Source organism: Drosophila mauritiana, chromosome X, assembly GCF_004382145.1.
Source record: "Drosophila mauritiana strain mau12 chromosome X, ASM438214v1, whole genome shotgun sequence".
Lineage (NCBI taxonomy): Eukaryota > Metazoa > Arthropoda > Insecta > Diptera > Drosophilidae > Drosophila > Drosophila mauritiana.
The window spans coordinates 9243249-9264741 of NC_046672.1; the positions used below are offsets into that span (position 1 = coordinate 9243249).

Consider the following 21493-nt stretch of genomic DNA (forward strand, 5'->3'; position numbering starts at 1 on the left):
GCATTGAACGTTTGCCAAATGCTTGGGCGAAAGTTAACAGCAGCGGTCAGCATAATAGGTGAGGTAATGCAAAAAAATACTCTGATGTAATGTTCAAATATCAACTTATGACAATTATTTTTTTTAGAGAAATCTGGTTTTTATGAAAATAAATGTAATTATTTTTTTAAAAATTAATAAAGGTACTATGTTTTTATAAATTCAATGTTGCTGAGACCCTTCTCTATTTTCATTGTTTGCAGTGTAAGCTTGTGTGTGTTTGCCTTTGGTGGCAAAGTTTGCCAAGAGCCTTTTGGGTTGGTCAAAGTATTAGCAAAGTTATTTGCCCGCAACGGGCCAAGCGACCGCAACAGCAGCAGCGTCAGGCGGCAGAAGCAACTGCAGCAACAAAAGGCAACTGCAACACACACTGCAATTAACTTTGCGGTCAACAGCCACCCACTGGCCAACTGCCTTTGTGTGTACGTGTGCAAGCTAGTCAGTGTATTGGTGAGTGAGTGGAAAGAAGAAGCTGATGCTGCGGTTGCCGCTGATGTTGCTCGTGTTGTTGTTGCGACTGCAGCTGATGTTGCTGCCGTCGTCTGTGATTAAAGGCCAAATGACAGCAGCAACAAGCGGCCAAAAACATGCTGCAGCTGCGAGTTTCAAGGATAAGCGAATGGTATATGCCTTCGATGATGGATTTTGTTATGATTTGTATACCTAATTAAACTGGCATAGCAAAACAACTGCACTCAATTTCGGTGCTTAAAAAATTATGTAAATTATTTCAAGTTGATGCATCGCAATCAAAGATATCGGCAACCCTAACCAAATTCTTAGCGAGCCCAAATTACAGGGTATCAACGTTGTCAACTGCATTGCCTTTGGCTTGCAGCGCGTTGCATTGCATTTCATTGCATTGAAATGGGTGTCACTCTGTAACTAGCACATTCGCGATAATGATAATGCATAATCATAATGATGATGATGATGGCGATGGCGATGGCGATGATGGTGAGGATGGGGCTGATCATGGGGCTGATTACGATGATTATGATGATGGGGCAAGCGACTCCTTCAAAATGCGGCATTCTCTCGCTGGCTCATCAACAACAGCAGCAGCAGCAGCAACATCGGCGTCATATTGAAACTGGAATTTGAATCCGGTTGTCGGCTATTATGAAGCCCCTTCTTTTGCAAAAGACCTCCCGCCTGGCAACCCCCCCTCTCCGGAATGCTGAGGCAAATGTTGTTTGTGCCATGTTTATTAAATGCCATTAAAGCCATTTCTTCAGCCTTTGGCTTTTGCTCTTTGAATGGCAACTGCAGGCGATTTTTGGGGGAATCTCGGGGTACACGGAAGTGTGCGTCACAGTGTGGGAGAGTTGCATTGTCAGCAGAAAGCAGCGCTGCTCAAATGTCAAAAGGTACATCAGCAACAAGAACGACACGAGCAACAACATCAGCAACAGCAACTGTAGCAGCAACATCAGCAGCAGCAGCAGCAACTGCAACAGCAACTGCAGCAGCAACATCAAGCGCAATCAGCAAATTGCATTAAATGACTTTGTATTGCAATTGTTGGCTCTCCCAGTGATATATCTTTGATGTATACCATACATATAAGTTTGGATATATAGCGAACGAGCGAGGGAATCTCAGCTTTATCGGAGCAGAAGACACAAATTGAGAAAAGTGAAAGAAACGAGAACGGGTTCGTCATATCCGTCATACGAATTGAACTTGGACCTCCTTATTCAGTAAATATAAAAATATATATATATATATTTCATTGTATTATTATCATAGAATTCCAAATATTTTTTAATAACATTTAAAGTGACCGCCGCTCGCGCTGGCCATGTAATATTCATGTATTTAAAAGCTTATGCCACAATAATCGATTTGGCTAGCAAGCAAATCATAAAGCATAAAACTGACAACTGGCTGACAGGCAGGCAGGCGGCCGAAAAGCGTTGAAAAATGTTTTGTTTCTTTTAAACGGATTATCTTGTGAATTGTTTGACATTTGCTTAATTCCGTGGGCTTATGCGTTTTTCCGCTTCAAAGTAACATCACAGTTAGGCTTAAAATAGCGCTTGCTTGGACATTTATCAACGTTATCACACACCCCCAAGTCCGCCCTTATCATCACTTTCACAACTCATTTTCCAGCTCATTTTTCATTTGCTTTAATAAGCAATTTGATCGCTTGTCTTGACATTTACTGTTTACACATTTCTCTTCCTTCTCGGCTCTTCGCTTCTACACACACAGTGAACACTCGTAGTAGTAGTTTGCCCATGAAAGTCCATTCTCGTTCTCATTCTCATTCTCATTCTCATTCCCATTCCCATTCCAGAACAGCCTGCATCAAGGGCAGAAAATCTGAAAATCTGTGGCGCACATTAAAACGTTTCACTTAATTAAAATCAACGGCAACACAGGAACACAGCAACAAAAACGACTGCAAAATGACCGCCCCCATATATAAAGTATGGCATCCCCCTATATAAATAAATATATATATATATACATACATATATATACAGGCGCTAATAGTGCGATGTGAGTGTGTTCGTTCGTGTGAGAGCGTTGAAAACACACGAAGGAGAAAAAAATGTAAGAATATAAGAATTCAGAGCAATGGCAAAGACGTGGCTCGAGAGCTTCCAGCATTTTTTCTACTTTGTGTGACTAACGACTTAAAATTGCGCTTATTAAGACTTCCTGATTCATAATTTCTGGCAGCACTAGAAACAACAACAGCAATGACAACTATAGACAAGTGCTAAAAGGCGTCGTAACGAATGGGAAATACCCTGTGCTTAAATATAAGAACGGGTTGAAAGTAATTGGCATTTTATAGAGCCTACTTTTAATAGGCTTTGAAAAGGGCTAATGCCGTTTGATTTTTATAGCGACAGCTTTAAATACATTGTTAAGCGGAATAATACAAATATTAGTAGAAAGGGCCAATAAAAATGTTAATAAATTATCTGACTGTTGTGACCTGTTACCAGTTTTGCATAAATTGTTGCAAAATAATATATTTCCAGCTAAATCGAATCGTATAAAATATTAGTCATTTTACAATGAGAATTCTTCAAGTCTAGAGAGGCACTCACACTCGTCACTCGATTTATTTGCCTATAAACTTATTTCCAGTCACTTTGCATTGTTATTCAAAAACATAAATTCAAATGATGTATTAACCATTTTTACGACCCTAGTTCTAAGCTCTAAAGGGCAAATAAAACTCGTTACTCGATTTATCTATTTTCCGGAACTTAAATGAAATAATTCCCTTATCCGATACCCTGTAATTCATCCGCCAAAATGAGAAAGCAAAAGCCACCGACTTGGCGCACTTTTGCACCATAAGACTGGCCGCGAAAATTTTGCGGGGAATGTGGTAAGGGATTTGCTTTTGCTCTCACTCCCCGCTTGTTTTATTTTTCCTCATTTTTTTTTTACTTAAACTCTACTTTTTATTTTCGTTGTTGTCTGGCTTTTGTTTTCGGTGTGTAACGATTTTTGTAATTTTCTTAATTTTTTGTTTCGCGCAGCCCAGCGGAATCTTTTTGTATACATTTGGTTTGGCTTTGCGGGCTGACTCTGATTTCTTTCGATTGTCTTGTCGGGATTCACCCCACAACCAATCCCACCACCGCCCGCCTTGTGGCATTCATAATTTTCGTTTGGGAATCGAGGGTGGGGAGGGTGGCGGTGTGGGTGTGGGTCGAAATGTTGGTCATGCTGCGGGCAAGATTTTCAAGTGACACGAGCAGTTACCGCCGCACACGCACACACAAACAGACCGCTTTGTGCATTAATTTGCTGGTGTGAAGTGCTAATCAATATATGGAGGCAGCAGCATATTAAGGAAATACAATTTCCACAGGCTGCGGCAGTTTGAGAGGGGGGCGCGGGGAGGCGGAAAAAGTCACAAAGTCCCCCCAATTTATAAGTCAAACATGCCGGGAAATTCCTGAAGAAGGAATGCATGGGGATCAATGACATTTTCATCGGCGATTTAAGAATGGAATGGTCAAATGCTTGGAATTATAAATTAAAGCCACGTGACGTTATTAAGTATTTAAACATAATAAATGGCAGTAGAGAAAACTTAATTGAGATAACAACTGAGCTGCAACTGCCTGCTGAATAAATTTCCACAGTCAATTTTCTAGCTTAGCTTTTAAATTCAAGTAATATTTACAGCAATATTTGTGGGAATTTTTGGGAATTTTAAGACAGCTCGACTCACCTGGAGATCCATGGCGGTTGCGCGGTCCTTCGGTGCGCACGGCGAGCAGGGTTTCCAGGTTGCTGATGGCCACAAGGGCCAGTAGCAGCACCGCCAGGGTTGTCAACTGGCCGCGCTGGCGGTGTTGCTGCGGTGGTTGGTGGTGCTGCTGCAGCCTCCGATCGATGGCGCTGCTGCTGTGGTGCTGTGAATGGCGGTCGCCGATGGGCGAGGATGATGAAGATGATGGTGGGCCCGAAGGGGCTGCCTCAGTGACCTGCAGCGGATCGGCGGCCGTGTGGCTGTCGCCGTCGGCGGGGTCAGGGGTCAGCAGGGCTGTCGCTGATGGTGGTCGCCAGCGAGAACGCATTCTGGCCTTGCTGGGCGGCTTGCGACCAAATCCGAATCCAATGCCCACGGGCGTCGGATTCATTTTTGGTTCGTCGGGCGCTTCGCTTGCTGCTCCGCTCCTTTCTCCTTTGCTTGTTCGGTTTTTGTGGGAATCCTCGATTCGGATTTGGGTTTTGTTCGTTTCGGTTTTTGGTGACCCTCCGGTGACCTCTTCTCTGCCCACCGCACTTCTGTCTTTTTAGGGTTGCCCGCTCCTCTGGCTTTGTTGCGTTTTACTTTTTGGGATATTTATTTTTTTCTTTTGATGGGCTGCTTTAATGAAATAAGCGGAAAATTAACGCGTTTAATATTTCTAATTTATTATTAGGGGGCGTGGCCGGGGGCACTTGAGAGAGCAATTAATTAAATTTAACTCCCCCCTCGTTTTGGCCCGCTTGTCTTATTCCGTTTGCTCTTTTGCCTGCTAAACTTTTTTGCTTATGAAAGATAATTGCTGGCTGCCTCGCTCGCACTCTAGCCTCGTCTCTCTCTCTCGCTCACTTGCTGGCGTTTGGCCCTATCTTTTTAACACTTTTTACAATAATTGAAAAACTTTTTTCGGCTGCTTTATGTGAACTTTTGCCTTCGGCGTCTTTAAACTTTTCTCCTTTTCCCCGCGATTTTCTTTTTCGTATTTACTTTTATACAATTTTTCTTCGGTTTTTTTTTTTTTTGTATTTTGTCGATTGTTGTACTTCAGACACTTGAAAAATAAAAATTAATATGGTGTGAGGGAGACGGAGATGGCATCTTGTCGCTTGTTGTTGTTGGCTCTTTCGTTTGGTAAGGAAATTGCATATCCCTCGGAGTTTTTCACTGAGCTCGTTCGGTTTTTGCACTGCAATCCTGCAAGGAGAAAATTGTGGGCGAAAAGTTAGCACAATGTTGATCCAGACTATTTTCCAATTATTAAGTGCAGTGCGATTAGTTTGTGGAAAGTTGTTAATCAAGAATTTGCAATAGCAATAGTTTTAAGGGGAATGCTTTGAATAAAAATATATTTAAAAAAAAACTTTTCGTAATGTAATAAAAGTGTTGACTATTCCGATTTCCTAGACACTTCTATGGCGATTATACAAATGTTCTAATACTTTATTTTAAAAATTATTATGCAATTTCTTTTGCAGTAATACATCTACATACCACCGACCATTATCTTTTAGTGCGATTTGAAGACTCCGACTTGGAATCAAGTGGCATTACCGCATCGAAAGCGAAAGAGGAAGAAAGCGGCGTGGAAACGAGTAAGAAAATAGAACATTGAGCAGATTACATTAAATTAAAGCACAAATGAATTGCTTGACGAAGCGAAAGCGAAGAAAAATATGATGCCCAGAGATACAGGCAGAGAAAAAAAGTGAGCTGGAAAACGTGGATGCGAAGTACATGGATATGAAATGTATTATAAAAAAAAAAACATGAGCAACAATCAAACACAATAGCTGGCTGAGATCATAAATATGGGTGGATTCGGCTCAGTTTTGGTTTCGGGGAGTTGGCAGATCGGAGATGGCTGCACACACAAGTGGAAAATCACGCACATCGTCTCAGGAAACCGAACAAGGCGGTGGTGGGCGGTGGGCGGTGGGCGGTGGGCGGTGGGCAGTGGGCGGTGGGCGGTTTGGCAGACACAATAACAATAAGTGGGTGGTGGTTGGTGGGTGGCTCATGCGGTTAGGTCAGAGCGAGTAGTAGGCCCGACGATGCCAACGAGTCAACAAAAGAAATTGCTAATGTGCGCAAATAAAAATGGCACAAAAAAAGCAGTACACACGCACACACACACAGATGCCCTGCTAGTATTAGACAATTGAAATTGAAAATCAGTGAAACCTGTTTTCACACACAAAAGCTCACGCACGCCAAGCTTAGGCGCACAAAATTGCAAAAAAAAAAAAAAGGAAAAGGAAAAACGAAAAAAAAAAATATTTTTGCAAAAAAGCGAAATGAGAAAATGGCACAGAGAAAATGGGAAAACAAAAGAGGAAAATCCAATGCAAAAACACAGCGCAAAAGTTGGGGTCAAAGATGAAATGCACTCGAACAGCAGAAAAGAAAAGGAAGGAAAACATTATATAAATTGTCAACAACTCCGGGAAATTTTAATAAGGCGGAAAAATATGTACATAAAGGTATTTTTAAATGAGTTAAATTGGTTAAATAAATACTTTTTCTTTTATAACCTTTTACTACAGTTCGCAAGGCTTGAAAGCGAAACAATGCAACTAAATATTTTAATGGAATTAAATACTATATTTATATATAAGCCATTTTAATAATTTATTTAATTATACCTAACTATACCTAAACTATAATTGTATCTTAATTTGTTGTTATGAAACCGTAGTTGTTCGTGAAAATCTAGAAAACCGAGAAACATTTCTATTTCCAATTCAACTCACGGCTCCATCGAAAAATCACTTGCACATCGCCTTTTCTGCTTTCTGCAAGTCAATGGGGGAAATGCATGGAAAATTTTTCAGAGAAAATCCAACATTGCCGATGGGCGGTGGACAGTGGGCGGTAGTTGGGTGGTTGGGTGGAGGGGCGGCTGCCTATCATCGACATCAGTATCAGTATTTAGCCCATGGCCCATCGTCATCTGCGACATTTCGCTGCGCAAATGAAAAGTTACGCGAATCAGCAGCAGTCGCAGCCGCAGGGAGCGTTGTGTGTTGATGGAAGGTGGGGCATATTGATGGAGTGTGGAGCGAGGGGGCGGAGATGGGAGTGGGATTGGGTGGTTTTTCGGTTTTGTGGCATTTTTTTCTTTTTGGCCAGGCCGTGCACACCTGTCCGTTTTCATTACGCGGCGGCAGTCAAGAAATTGCCAAAGCCATTTTCAAAAATGGCCGCAGAAGCGAGTCGCGTTGGGTGGGGTGGGTAGGAAAATGAGAAAAGCAGGGGGGGAGGAGGGTAATGGGTACTACTAGGACACCGTCATAACTTGAAATTGAAATGGGCAGGGGGTAAGGGGGACCTGGGCCTAACGATCCAATCACGCGACCATCTCTAAGCCCAGTAACCCCCCAGAAAATCATTTCGGATCTGGATTTATTGCACTCTACCCTCCGCTCAGAAGAAACACCAGAATCCCGCTAATGTTCGCGCTGAAAAGCTCTCAGGGAAAATCAGAAAAAAAAAGAGACGGGAATGAAGGAGGGAAATGGAAAGGCGAAGGATGGGTGGCATAAGATATCCAAAGACGGCACCGCAAAATGTTTTGGGCCAATTGGCCACACGCGGTTTTGGGCATCAGGTGCGCATTATGTCAGGAATGTGAAATATGATAAGAAAAACCAGACAAAAAAAAATGAAAATGAAAACACAATATAAATATAAATAAAAATTTACAACAATCGAAAAGGAGAGGCGGCCACACAGACGAGCCAATAATAAATAAAAATAATGCCATAAACAACAAGGGAATCCCAATTGAAATATTTAAATTTTGTTTTACATTAACGAAAGGTATTTATAGGAGGGGGAATAAAGTGGAAAATAAATGACAAATTGAGGGAGTCAGGGCGAAAAAGGAAAAGCTTTTCGCAACGAGAATTGAACGAAGTAAAATGAATGAATTCTTCGGGTTACTTAAGAAGTAATCAAGAACGTGCAGTAATTGAAAAAAATTGAAAAAATTTCATCACAGCAAAAAAAAACATTGTGGAATTTAATATTTCGTATTATTTTATAAATACAAAATATATCCGATAGTAAATATTTTCTCTTTGAATAACTTTCATACGCAAAAATATTTTTGCACTCGCCCAGATAAACAATTAAACTTGAAAAATGCACATGAATAAAATTTCAAACACTACCCACATTTGTTATTTTTTTTTATAAAGCTTTTGCTTTTATTTCCCAACGCTCAAAGGCAAAACATTTTCCTTCTCTTTTGTATGCCGCACATAAATTGAAATACATATTCAATTGGAAATAAAAAAAAAACCGACCAATTTCCCATTCCCCAAATTTGTAGCTTTTTTCCCTGCTTTTCTTTGACCTCCTGCCATTGTCAACTAAATGTTGATGGAGGTTGATACGTCACAAGACTCAGCTCCTGACCCCCCGATCTCGTCGAGCATTGAGTTTTCCTCCAGCTGGGCAGCAACTAGTCAGCAATTTTCCACCGCCCCATTTTTCCATCTTCTCGTTTTTTTATTTTTTTTTTACCGCCCGGTTCTCACCTTGATTCATCATTGTTTCGTGTGTTCTGGCTTTGATATGCTTTCATTGCGAGATTTGCGATTTGCGAATGGTGGAAAAACAGGGGACTATGTATGAAAAGCGGGCTTTTTCTTTTATTTTTTAGTTGGCTCTGCTTTTGACAAATCGGGGGTAAAAATTCAATGGGTTTCCAACCTTTTTGCATGCACCGATAGGAGATAAAAAGGTGTCAGGGAAGTTGAGAGACGTTCTGGATATGCAGAGTACAAAAATTCCAAGAATTTCGTAGAAAATTGAAGATAACAAATGTGCAAGGAAAATATGTATTTAATAATTTTCAATATTCGTATTTATCAAACAAATAAAGAAACTAGTTTAATGTTAATTAAACATTAATATATTTTCTTTCATATAATAATAGTACTTATAGTACTTATTTCAAGCCCTAAAAATGTGCTTATGCACGCATATGACTTATACAACCTTAAAATATTATTCAGCATTTTTTCACAGTGTAATAAAACAGGTAAAGTGACTTTGCGGCGCCGCATTTTACTTGAATCAGCCCCTTTTTTCACCCCCTTTGGGATCTTCTTTACCTGGTCTTCTTTTAAGACAGATATTTTGTTTTCTTTTATTTTATTTTTTTTGCAAGCTCCAAGAAGTTCTTCTTCGGCTCATTCGTTTTTCTTAATGTTGTGACGACTTTTGCTGTTTCATTCTTTGGCTTTTCCTCATTCTTTCGTCTTCAGTCTTATGCTTTCTGTCTCTCTGGGTTTCTAGTATTTGGGTTAAATATCCGAGTGAAAACTGTGTTAATGGGTGAAGTTTATATGTATGTATATATATCTGCATTTAGCCATATGTGTGTAATTGGCTCGCAATTTTTCTAGCTGCGCTTGCAGTTGGTCAAAAGTTTTTGGTCAACGCGGCAGAAAACGAGCGGAAGAGTCAATCGCAAATAAAACAGCAAAAATAGTAGTAGCTTATAACTATATATATTTGAACCCATGAAAAATCAGCTCAATGCAGGCACTAATTTGATAAAGTCAGAACATCCAATATTTTATATCAAACATCGAATAAAATATTTTACTCGGATAAACCATTTGCCTGCAGTAAAGTATTTTTGCTGATAACATTAAGGTAATTCAGCTTGAAAGGATAGGGAGCGAGCCCGAAATAAATCTAATTCCTTGGCTCCATTCGCACACAGTGCTGCATAAAAGTTATGCAACGGCAACATAAATCAATTGCCCTCGTCATTTTCATTTATTTATTACGTTGTTTTTTCGTTGGCCATTCAAGTAGAGTTTCCCCTCCCCTCCCCTCCCCACAACCACTACCCTTAGCTTAACCCCAGTTAGCCCCTCTCTTAACCCCTTTCACTTGCACCACCGCATCGCCTCACCTGCGCAACGAGGACACTGGTAAATATTTTTATTGTATTTCCTTGGTGTTTGGGCTGAGCTCGTTTTCCAGGCACCCCGATCCCAATTCCGATCCCTTTGCCGCTGCTTTACGGCTTCGATTTCAATTTTCGGGCCCAGGGGCAGATTGGCAAAAAAAAAAAAGAATGGCAAAAGGAAAAGCGTAGTGACGAAGGGGAACTGCCAACAGCCAGCCAAAAAATCCCTTTTGCCACTTTTGGACATTGCCATTTTTCGCTTGCCACACACAAGCAGTTATATATCCAACTGATATTTATATGGTTCCCTACAATCCAAAGGGTATATGTATAGTGTAGCGTTTAAAACAAATAATAACAATTAGTTTTAAAACATTTTTCAGTTTTGAAATATCATGTTAAATATATAGGGCTTTTTTTAATAACTTTCACTTAGTTTTTAACTGTTAGCCAAGGGTACTTTAATGGTCTATAGTTTACTATCCATTCTTGTGCCTGTCTGTTTCCGGGTGTTTTACTTTCTTTTCGGTTGTACAAACACCAAAATTCTTCGAATAGACTCTGCATTTAACTCGCCTTTGAGCACTGGCAAACGAAAAGCGAAAAATTCGTAACAGAAATCCAAGATTTCCTCTGTTCTTTTTTTTTCTTTATTGGAGGGAGGGTGCGGGGGTTGGCTTTTGGTTGAGATGGTGGAAAACCTTTCGGGGCTTTTCGGCACGATTATCCCTTTTCTGTGCACTCAATTTGTTGGTGAAAATACTGGAGTGGGGAATCCGCTGAGGTGCTTATGCCCTTTGAACTTTTGCCCACCAACTGACTGTCTGACTGACTGAATGAATGAGTGACTCACTGACTGACTGCCTGACTGACTGACTGGCGGACTGAGTGAGTGACAGCACAACGCTGGTGTCTGGCATTAAATGGCTTTCCAGCCTTAAGCTATAGAGTTTCGCTTTTGTTTTCACACGGCATCGGTATCGATGCTATATAAACCCTATATCCCACATATGTGATGTCTCGCCATAAATTAAAACCAAACGAATAATAGATCCGAAGCCCTCGAGGGTCGAGTGGAGAGAGTCCGAGTCCAGCGAACCACATCGAAATCTGTAGTTCGAGCCCCACTATCCACAATTCAAAATCCGATGCCATTAATCACAATCAGCAATCGGTTAAAGGAGCCAAATCATGCCAAACAACGACCAGATTAGTGCCAATAATAATAATAATGGGAATAATAGCTCAACTGTCATTTAAAGATTTATTTAACCACCCAACAATAGAAATAAAAAAAAAAACATCAAAAGACTTACAAATAACGGGTGTGGGTGGGATAGTTTTATTCCATTTTCCGTTCGGTCTTATTTTCCAAAAACTGAAGCGGAAATTTACGCACCAACTAGCATAATTAATGTTCAAATGGAATGGCAAAATGACAAAAAGATATTCAGGGGCGGCGAAGTGATTACAGTGAAAAAAATTACTTTCAACTAGCCCGCATTAAGAAAGCATACAAATTATAAAATATATTAAAGTGAATAATATAATAATAATATTACTTTGAAATTCGAAAATAATATTCTGAATAAAGTGAGTTTCATCAGTAGTTTTTTAACCTCAAATTTTCTGCAAGTGCAGCCCTATTTTGGCGCTAGACAAAGGTCAATTTCGACCTCTCTAATTTTTTTTTTTTTTTAAAGGAAGTTGCATTGATGCGGGCCTCCAGAGTCGACGACGATACTAATGGAAAATTGAGGGAGCGACAGAGGGACGACGAGCTGCATCCGGAAAAATTAGTGAGCGGAAAATGGGAAAAAAATCTGCGCTCAAAGTGAAAGCCATTGCCATATAGCCCCGGCCAAAGCCAAAGCCAAAACCAAAGCCAAAGCTGAAGCCAATAGATAGGCACACAGAAAACCCAACTGCAGTCGAGAGTGATGGAATGAAATGGACTTGACTTGGAGTCAAGATGACTTGACTTGACAGCCGGCGCCCATCTGAAGTGTCGAATGTTGTTGTACATTTTCCTGATTTTCACCAGATTTTTCCGAGCCCCAAAACCCCCCCTGCCCCACACACGCTTGTTGTTCTTGGGATTTGTAGAGGTGCGACACAGGCGACACACCCTAAAAACTCCCAATGAAGATAGACAGTAGCCAAGGCGGAAATATGCTACAGTGGAGTCTGCAAAAAAAATCGAGGAAAAAGGTGGAACAAAAAAATAGAGGCAATGGAAAACCCAAGCCAAAATGGGGAGGAGCAGTTACAGTTCCAGCCAGCTGCGCCCAATTTCAATTTCAACTTCTCCGCCGCTTCCCACTCGCTGGCAAAATAACAATTTTCAATAATAAAAATGTTGCAGAAAAGCAAAAAAAAAAGATGGGTAGCAAAAGGGGAGCCAACTGATTGAATCGGGGGAATTTTCAAGGAGCAGAGATGACGATCTATTGCTTAGCTGACCATGGATGGCATCTAAAGTCAAGTCAAACTCTAAACAAAAAACAGAAAAGCTGAAGCAAAGAACTCAACTGAAGATGTGAGTTTATATCTGATAGATGTCGCTTGGAATCGGGGGAAAAGGTTTTTCGCTGCCAAGCAAAATAGTGGGGCAAAATTATTGAAAGTAATCAAAATGAAATGCATTATAACACCTCACTTAACTGCACTATTGTATCTATTTATATGTCTTAATAAGATAAACATTTCTAAGCCCATTAATAATTTTAAAGATTTCTAACTATAATTGAATTTATAGTCATATATAGTTATAGTGCCATTAAATTTAATGCTCCGATAATAATTATTGAATTACATCTGATAGCTCAGCATAAATAAATCAAATAACGAATAATATTTGTATCGCCATATCTATACCAGAAACATGTGTTCCCTTTCCTATTTCTAAATAAAACATCAGATGTTATTGTGGGAAATTTCGAGTATGTTGTTCTGATACCACTTAATAAATTGTCGCCCATAAATCACAATTGAAAGAGCCACTTTAGCGAAAGTATCTCACTTGATAAATCTCTAATAATTCAAATAAAATGTTTCACTCTGCAGACAAAATCTCGAATTTCCCCAATAAGCCACACATGTTCTGAAATAAATTTAATACTTTTAAAAAAATTGGATTCGAAACCACTGTTGGAGAGTCTCCGAATCGTTTCGATTCGACAAACAAACTTGTCGAGAGGTATTATTTTTTTTTGCTTTTTCGCCATTTGTTTGCTCGATTTTGTGTGGCAACATTGAACTTGAATGGCTGTTGTTTGGCCCCATATCGAATATATAGACAACGCACATATATATAGCCAGAAATCTGGATTTTATGCTCTTACAACCAAATCCAATCAAAATTTTTGTTGGCCAACACAACAAATGCACAATGGTCGGCGCGGGGGAGGGCGGGAAAAAAGCGCAAGCCCGGTATAAGGAAAATCAAATCAAATCCATTAGAATGCCATGCCAAAAACGATTTGATAAAAATGCGTGCGAATGCAATTAGATTGTTGCACTTTTACGTTGCCAATCGTTATTCCTGCCAAACTAATGCGATTTGATGGTCGCACATTGTCGAGGGCAACTGCCACGCCCACAAATAAATATGGGAGGGCCAACCAAAAGCCTCATGTTTTTATGTGAAATCCGCCAGCAATTAATCACGGCTTGGCGCTTCTCGGCAAAAAAAAAATGAGAGAAGTAAAAAAAGACAGTGGAAACAATTTGCCCTCCACATGTTTCATTGAAATATATATCCAGATGTTCAACCTCAGACTCAGCAAATGTGTGTAAATTATTTCCGCCGATATCGGAATACTCTGCACGCAGCTCGGTTATTCAATACCTTTGATTACACTTATGCGGAAAGAAAATACGACTGGGTATCAGTTTCTTGAGTTAGTCATAAATATCTTAGAACGGATGGTATCGCATTGCAGTGCAAGATTTCTGCAGAGCGTGTTAAAAATAATTTTCGTTCTTGGGGAGCCAGCAATAAATATAAAAAAAAAAATAAACATTATCGATTATCGAATTTATTTATTTATAGTTTGGCTTAAAGTTTATAAAAGGCTGCATATTCACTGGTTAGTGGAAATAACCTTACTTCAATGGCAGAGCAATTCATTGGCAAAGAGCAAACATGAAATGGAGGCAATAAAAGCAATTTATTAAATCGTCACATGATCGCAGAGCATTTTTGTTTGTTTACGATTGCATTCGTATTTCTTGCTATTTTTTTTTACATTTTAGTTAGTTTTTTTCTACCTGTCTGTGTCGGCTTTGCATATTTACTTACTCATTCATCTCAATGCATTTACCATGTACGATATGTATCGATATAATGTATATAAAGGAGAGGACCATCCAATAAAAATCATTCGCAAATGACCAAAAACAGAAATAAACATGAACATATTGGTGTTAATTTTATAATTTCCAGTCACGTTCGCTTATTTGCTTTGTCTTTTGCACATTTTGCGACTTCCAATGGCCCCAAAAAGAGGAGAAAAGACGAGAGGAAGGCTTGGGGGATGGGAGTGGCTCGTTTCCGATGGGAATTGATATAATTAGCCGCCGAGCTTAACCCATTTTGGCGGACTCTTAAAAAACGCAGCTGGCATTCACATCAAAATCACGCGATTATTATATTCGCGAAATTATATACCACCAATTTTGGGCAAAATTTAAGTAGCTGGCAATCAAGAAATCTTATCAAAGCTGTGCCTTTATCTGAAACGCCTCTATTGAGAGCCCTAAATTTTGGTTTATATCTTCATTGGTATTATTTACCAATTTAATGGGACATACCAAAATGCACTTTAATTGGTTTAAGTATTTTACCCCTATATCATGAGTGTCACAACTTCAAAAAGCGTTCAACTTGAAAGCCGTGTCCGCTATGAACATTGAACTTTCCGATTTGAGTGCATGTCCCTAACAAATTTCAAATTACATTACCAGGGGGGGCTTGTAATCACCCTTTAACCCATCTGTTGCCACCACTTTTGCAGGGTTACTTTGGGGCTCACACATGCAAACATAAAGATTTTCTGCGAAATGCAAAATGAGAAGCCATAGAAAATGATTGCAGGCCAACTGCATCGATAATTATTTTAATAGATCACCCTCAAACGCTTACTGTTTGTGTTTTTATTTTGGTTTTCCAACCTGTTGCCCAGTTAGCCGGTCTTTTTTCCTGTTTTTTATGTTTTTTGTTTTTTTTTGTGATTTGCCCCTCGCGGGCTAATGTGAGGTTTCGGTTTACATACGCTGGCGCACTTCGTAATTTTCAACTATTTTCCATTTCCATTATTTTCCCTGGCCAAACACACACACACACGCGCAGAGCTTAGAAAATCTGTGTAACCGCACAACAACCAAATAACAGAAAAAAAACACAGGAAAAAATACACAAAGAGAAAAACCAACACAGTGCGAAGGAGAAGGCTACGGAGAAGGCGAATGCGAAGACGACAAAAGGGTCATTCACATTGCGGTGTGCGTGGCCCCCCATTTCAGGCTGGGCCAAAAAGAGGGGGTGGGGTTTTGGCCGGTTTGTGGGTAGTACCTAGTAGTGGGGGTGGAGGGGCTTAGTGGGGGGCTTTAAGAGGGGGCACAATGTACCACAGTAGCGGATATATCGGGCTGGCTTCAAAGCAACAGGCGAGACAAACAGCAACAATGCGGCCGAGTCAAGTATCTGTATCTGTGTATCTGTATCTGTGTCCACGTTTGTTTTCAACGATATCTTTTGAATACATTAGCGACTCTGGCGGAAAAAATACAGAGACAACCCGAAAGCAAACGGTGCTGAAAAATAGGTAACAACAAAACACAAGCGACTATTTCTTCTTGGCTTTTCTTTTTTTTTCAAGCCAAACATGTGCAAAAAGATGTGATGTTCGATGGCCGCTAGAAATAGCGAATTGTGTAATGAAAGCTCGTCAAGCAAATCACTTCAGATGCAGATACGCTTAAATGGCCCTACAAAACAGAAGATACTCCGCGAGATTACCGTGAGGAAAGTCTTCTTGTTTATCTTTATAAATTTATTTAAGTTGCACTTTCCGATAGTTTAGTCGCAGAATAATCTTATATATGATGCAAGGTGTTTGCTGACTTTATCACATGTATCTACACATAAGCCTAGTTTTACTTAATAGCCACACAATAGCCAAAGTAATTTAATCCCCAGCTTCGTGTCTGCTTTATTTCTATTCCTTCCTATGCCACTCGCATATTTGCCTAGTTTTTTTTTTTTTTTTGGGGAATTCGTAATTGTGCCCAGCGTATCTAAGTATCTAAGTATCTGGGTATCTGCCGCCTGGCACTCATGTATCCGTGCGGTCGACGCTTTCTTTTTTCGGACAGTTTAATGAACACAGGAAACGGAAATCGTTTTGTAAGTGTCTGTGTGTCGGTGTCAGCCAAATGCGTTAGACAGAGATAGAAACTGCTAGAGGGAAAGAGTACGCGCAATATGAACAGTGGTCAAATGCAAACATTTTTCATAATTTACATCTCAAAAATTTCGAACATATCTCTTTTATGCGAAAAGTTTTGTCAGGAATGGCAGCAAAAAAAATCAAAAAAAAAATCATTCAAGCCAGAGCTTATCTTCCGTTTGATTTTCCACATGCTGCGTTTTAGTTGTTCATTAATTAATTGCATTTGATTTGGCCACTCCAAAAGTATATAAAAAAAAAGTTACAAACTATTTGAAACATTAAAAAAGTTTTGGGCTTCCCCGGCACTTTATTCTATATTTTTTATATTTTTTTGCGAGACCGCGAGCGTTTACCATGCATACTAACTGACTATTAATGCGAGCAGCAGCAGAAGGAGCAGCAGCAAATGGCCGGCGGCAACACAAAAAGTTTCAACTCCATATGGAGCCCTAGTGGCAAGGAGAAAGAAGCAGCAACATCGCAGCTGCAACAGCAACAGCAGCAGCAGCAACATCAGTGCAAACAGCATTAGCAACAGCAGCAGCAAAACGCAATTAGCAGCAGTAACAACGACAGCAACACTTACAACAGCAACAGGCAGCAGCAGAAACAGCAACTGCAACTGCAGCAGAAGCAACTGCAACTGCAGCAGCAGCAACTGCAACTGCAGCAACAGCAACTGCAACTGCAGCAAGACGACTAGCATCAGCAACATATGTGCACAAGAGCAACATCAACAGCTTGAGATGAAAGCGGCAAGAGCAATCCAATTTATAAAATCATAAAACTATGCCCAACAAGTGGAAAATAAAGGAAATCCTGCAGTTATAAAGTTCGTAAAACTACAAAAGAAAGGGGAAACTTGTTGGAATTTGAAGAGACGGTTTTTTTTTGTATGTACAGGTGCCACTCGAAATCAAATAAGGGAAAAAATGTTAAAAGGAACTTTTGCGGAGAAAAAGTTAATATTTTCTTGATGCCCTATTTTAGTTACCTTAATTGCGTTTAGGAAAAAAACATTTGCAGAAACAAAGCAAAAGCGGCAATATGATGAAAACCAAAGCAAAACCGAAACGTAAACCGGCAACCAAAAAAACAGAGCCAAATTTAAAATGTTTGCCTTCAGGCCATAAACAAGAAACAATTGTTTTTTAGCAAATGAAGAGAGAGAGAGAGAGAGAGTTAAAAAAAGGGAGAAACATACCACTTCGAAAAAATCGTTACTAACATTTTAAAATTCACTGAAATTTTTGAAATATAACTTGGCGACACTAAATAAATAAAACCAGCACAACAAATGTTTCATTTTTGGTAGTGGAGATTAGTGAGTAGTTAATAAATTGTTTTATGTTTCAGATAAACTTTTTATGTGTATTCAATGTTTCGAAAAAAAGTTAAATTTAGGAAGCTTATTTTCATAAATTTGGTTGAGTTTTTGGTTATATATTCTCTCAGTGTCGTGGCTCGCTGCTAACTCCTCTATCTTTTTCCGTTTCTTCACTTTTTGTTGTTGCTATAATTTAGCTACCTACGTTTGTTGTTGATGAGGATGCTGCCAGCAACAACAACAACAACCACAGCGGCAACAACATTAAAAACAACAAGAAAACGAAGGGAGAGTTACGTTGACGGGCTCCCAAGCCCATTAAAACTGAACGTAAACCAAAAAATTAGGTTGCCACCAGACACACACACACACTCGGATACTGTGAAACACACACAGATACCCTGAAACACACACAGATACTCTGAAACACACACACAGATACTCTGAAACTCACACACAGATACTCAAACACACACACATGGCAAACTTTGAGTCACTTGAAAATTTTTGGATGCCAGACGAAGGAGAGCGGCCACCAAACAATAACGGTAGATCGGGGCAGCAGGATGAGGATGTGAACGAGAGTGAGGAGGAGCAGGAGGAGGAGGAGTTGTGGGTGCAAGTAGCTAGGGATACTACAGGAGGCACCGGGGTGCAAGGTTCGAGTACGGGACCCGCACCTTTTTTGCCATAGCTCTCGCATAGCCGAAAATAATGAGCAAACAAAATTTATGAAACACATGCACACCACCACCGAGCAAAGATGAATGCGGCGATGAAGGGGGATGTGCGCAGATATGACAAGAGTTACGACAAATACACGGCAGACAATTGGGTGCAAATATATAAAATATTAAGCAAAAACAAATGTGATTAACAATTATTGGGACTAGGGAGCAGTATTTATGATAGCAACACCACCTGTTAGACCTCTGAAAGAGTATTTGTTGATGTATCTTTCTCGCAGTGCATCTTTGAGGCATTGCACACGGCCTGGCATTTGAAACGTTTCTAGTTTTCGGTTTCGGCCAGATACAATTGCAGCAGTTGCAGCAGTTGCAGCAGCAGAGGAAGATGCTACCCGTAATAAGGATGATGACTGCGATGATGATGGTAGAGAGACCCCTAGTTTACCCCCCACCCCCCGCTCCAACCCAATGCCTGTCCGTCACTGTCCAAACTGCAAACGCGTATTCATAATGAGACTCCAATCTGACGGTTGTTATACCCTCGTTGGCCCCCGTGAAAACCCGGCCGCCCCTCCGTGCCCCCTTCTTCACAGCGCCCATGTATGTGCGCCATACAATGCTCAGATAAATTGCTAGAAGTAGCTACTAATTTGCAGTTAGTCGTTTCGCAACAACAACAGAGACAAAATAGCACAAAACGGAGTAGCTGTTGCTGGGAAAACCAGCAGAAGACGAAGGAAAAGCGGCAGAGAAAATGATGTTTTGCTGGAAGAGGGGGGGTGGTGGGTTCTATGGTGGGGGTTTTCGTTCTGAAGAGAACATAAAGTAGAGTTTTCAGGCATCGCATGGCCAGCATTTTCTGCTCCATGCCGTGCGCTTTGACTGCATCTAATGACACTAATAAAGTTGCCCACTGATGATAATCTGTCTCTGGCACTCCACTCTGGCCACCGCCTCCTCATCCCCAACAGGATCTCCAGGAGCGGGTCCAAAACCAGTGGCAGTGGCAGAAGCGAAGGAAGCGGTGGAAGAGGCAGAAACAGCAGGATATGACTATAAAAGATATCCAAGCAACGGGCGAAATAAGCTCGAATAATACACAAGATTCGCGAGCAAATAGAATTATCCATTTAGCGCGACTGCTTGATGCCCTTCGCATGAATCAGCTTTCAAATCACGCTTCTTTTTTCTTTTTATTTCTTTTAGTAAACAAAAATTCATGTGAAGATTGACTCTCGAAATTAGCACAGAAATCGATGGAATCGTTTCCCTTATTTTTTTAAAGAGACTAATCGCACTTACTCGCAGGGAACCCTTCAATAAATCCCAGCATAATACTCAGGAGAACTCAAAACCTGCAAATTGATTGATCCCCAGATATGCAAAAATAAGCTCTACCTAGCACTCTACAAATAACTGGGGTGGTTGGTTGATAAAAAAAAGAAAAAAGTTGGGGATACAACAAAGTTAAGCTGCTTGCAGCACTCAATTTGAAGCAGCTTTTTGCCCCATTGCAAGTCGGGCCAATAAATCTGCTCACCTTATCGCAGGTGACTCCGTTGTCTGCCACACCCGATCAAATATATATATATATATATATAGTTAGTGGGGTTCGTTGTCTTCGGGTTTTGTTTGGCAGAATTTTCGGGGGGTTGGTGCAGAACAATTTCAAGGTGCACTGACTGTAACAAATATCTTCATTTAACTTCCTTCTCTGGTTTTATTTTTTTGTTATTTTGGTAGGTTTCTTTTTTTTTTAGGGAGCGCTGGAACATCTGGAGGTCCTGCAGCTGCTCGAGGTCCTGCGCCAGCACCGTTATTTACATTTTATGGCACACAAATTTTTTAGCTCGACGACCAACTGAAGCTGATAGCTAATTTAAGTTTGCTTTATTCGCTGGCCCCGGCTTTCTTGTTTAGGCAAATATTTATGATCGACTTTTATTTGGCACTCGGGGCAAGGTCGCCGCTCGCTTCTCGCTTCTCGCCTCTCGTTTTCAGTTAGCTGTTTACAGGCTTCTAGTTTCCAGTTTGCAGCTTTTGAGCTTCTTCGCTTTCTGGCTTTTGACATTTTTGTTGTTGCGTTTTTCGGGGGTTTTTCGCCCCAGCAAGTTTGCCAAAGTTCATTGTGGTTAGTTGGCTCTTCGCTCCACGCCTCCATGTTGTTGCACACACAAATTTGTTGCCATTGTTGCTGCACTCTCTGGTATCAGCCACAGTTGTGATTATGTCTATAAGTTTGCCCAGTACTATTTTGAGTACCTATCAGCAGCAGAAAATTGTGGGTGTTCTGTGCCCCAAACGGTTGCAAGATGTGACTAATGAGTGTGGTGACCATTTCTGCTTGATAAGTTAGGATTTGGTCACATGTTTATGCAAAATGCTATCGATTGCAGCTCTTGCTTGTATAGAATGTAGAATTCAACGTTATTTATGAAATTATCTTATGACAAATAACTTGAAAACAATACAAATAAGAGGTTCTATTGGTTTGCAGCAGTAAATATTTACACAAAATCATAAACTTTCAATTTTCATTAAATCACGTTCGGACTCTTTAATCTGAGAACGTGCCAGTCGCTCGAAAAGGACTTGCAAAACAAAATAAGTCTAAGTAGCAGGTAAATAATATTCGATTATTTTCACCCATCATATACTTTATTTTTTCTTTTTAATGGCAAGGGCATTTCCAGGGACCCGCAAAAGCATTGCGAACGGTGAAACTTTTAGTTGACCAACTTTTTGGGTACGACATTGCTGTCCCACTCGGTTTTGGCATGTTACTTTCTGCTTTTCGGTACTTTTAATTTGTGTGTAAAC

General features: G+C 40.2%; 1 protein-coding gene across 4 annotated transcripts in view; it reads right to left on the reverse strand.

Moving 5' to 3' along the window:
- LOC117146862 (low-density lipoprotein receptor-related protein 2) overlaps positions 1-21493 on the reverse strand; it is a 139789-nt gene that overhangs the window by 108101 nt on the left and 10195 nt on the right. For 2 of the 4 annotated variants that reach the window (XM_033313444.1, XM_033313443.1), the window contains exon 2: positions 4253-4891. In XM_033313444.1, coding sequence (XP_033169335.1) covers positions 4253-4664 — 412 coding nt within the window. In that variant the 5' untranslated portion in view covers positions 4665-4891. Of the gene's footprint in view, positions 1-4252; positions 5468-21493 lie in introns of all 4 variants that reach the window. The other 2 variants (XM_033313442.1, XM_033313440.1) reach the window with 1 other exon arrangement.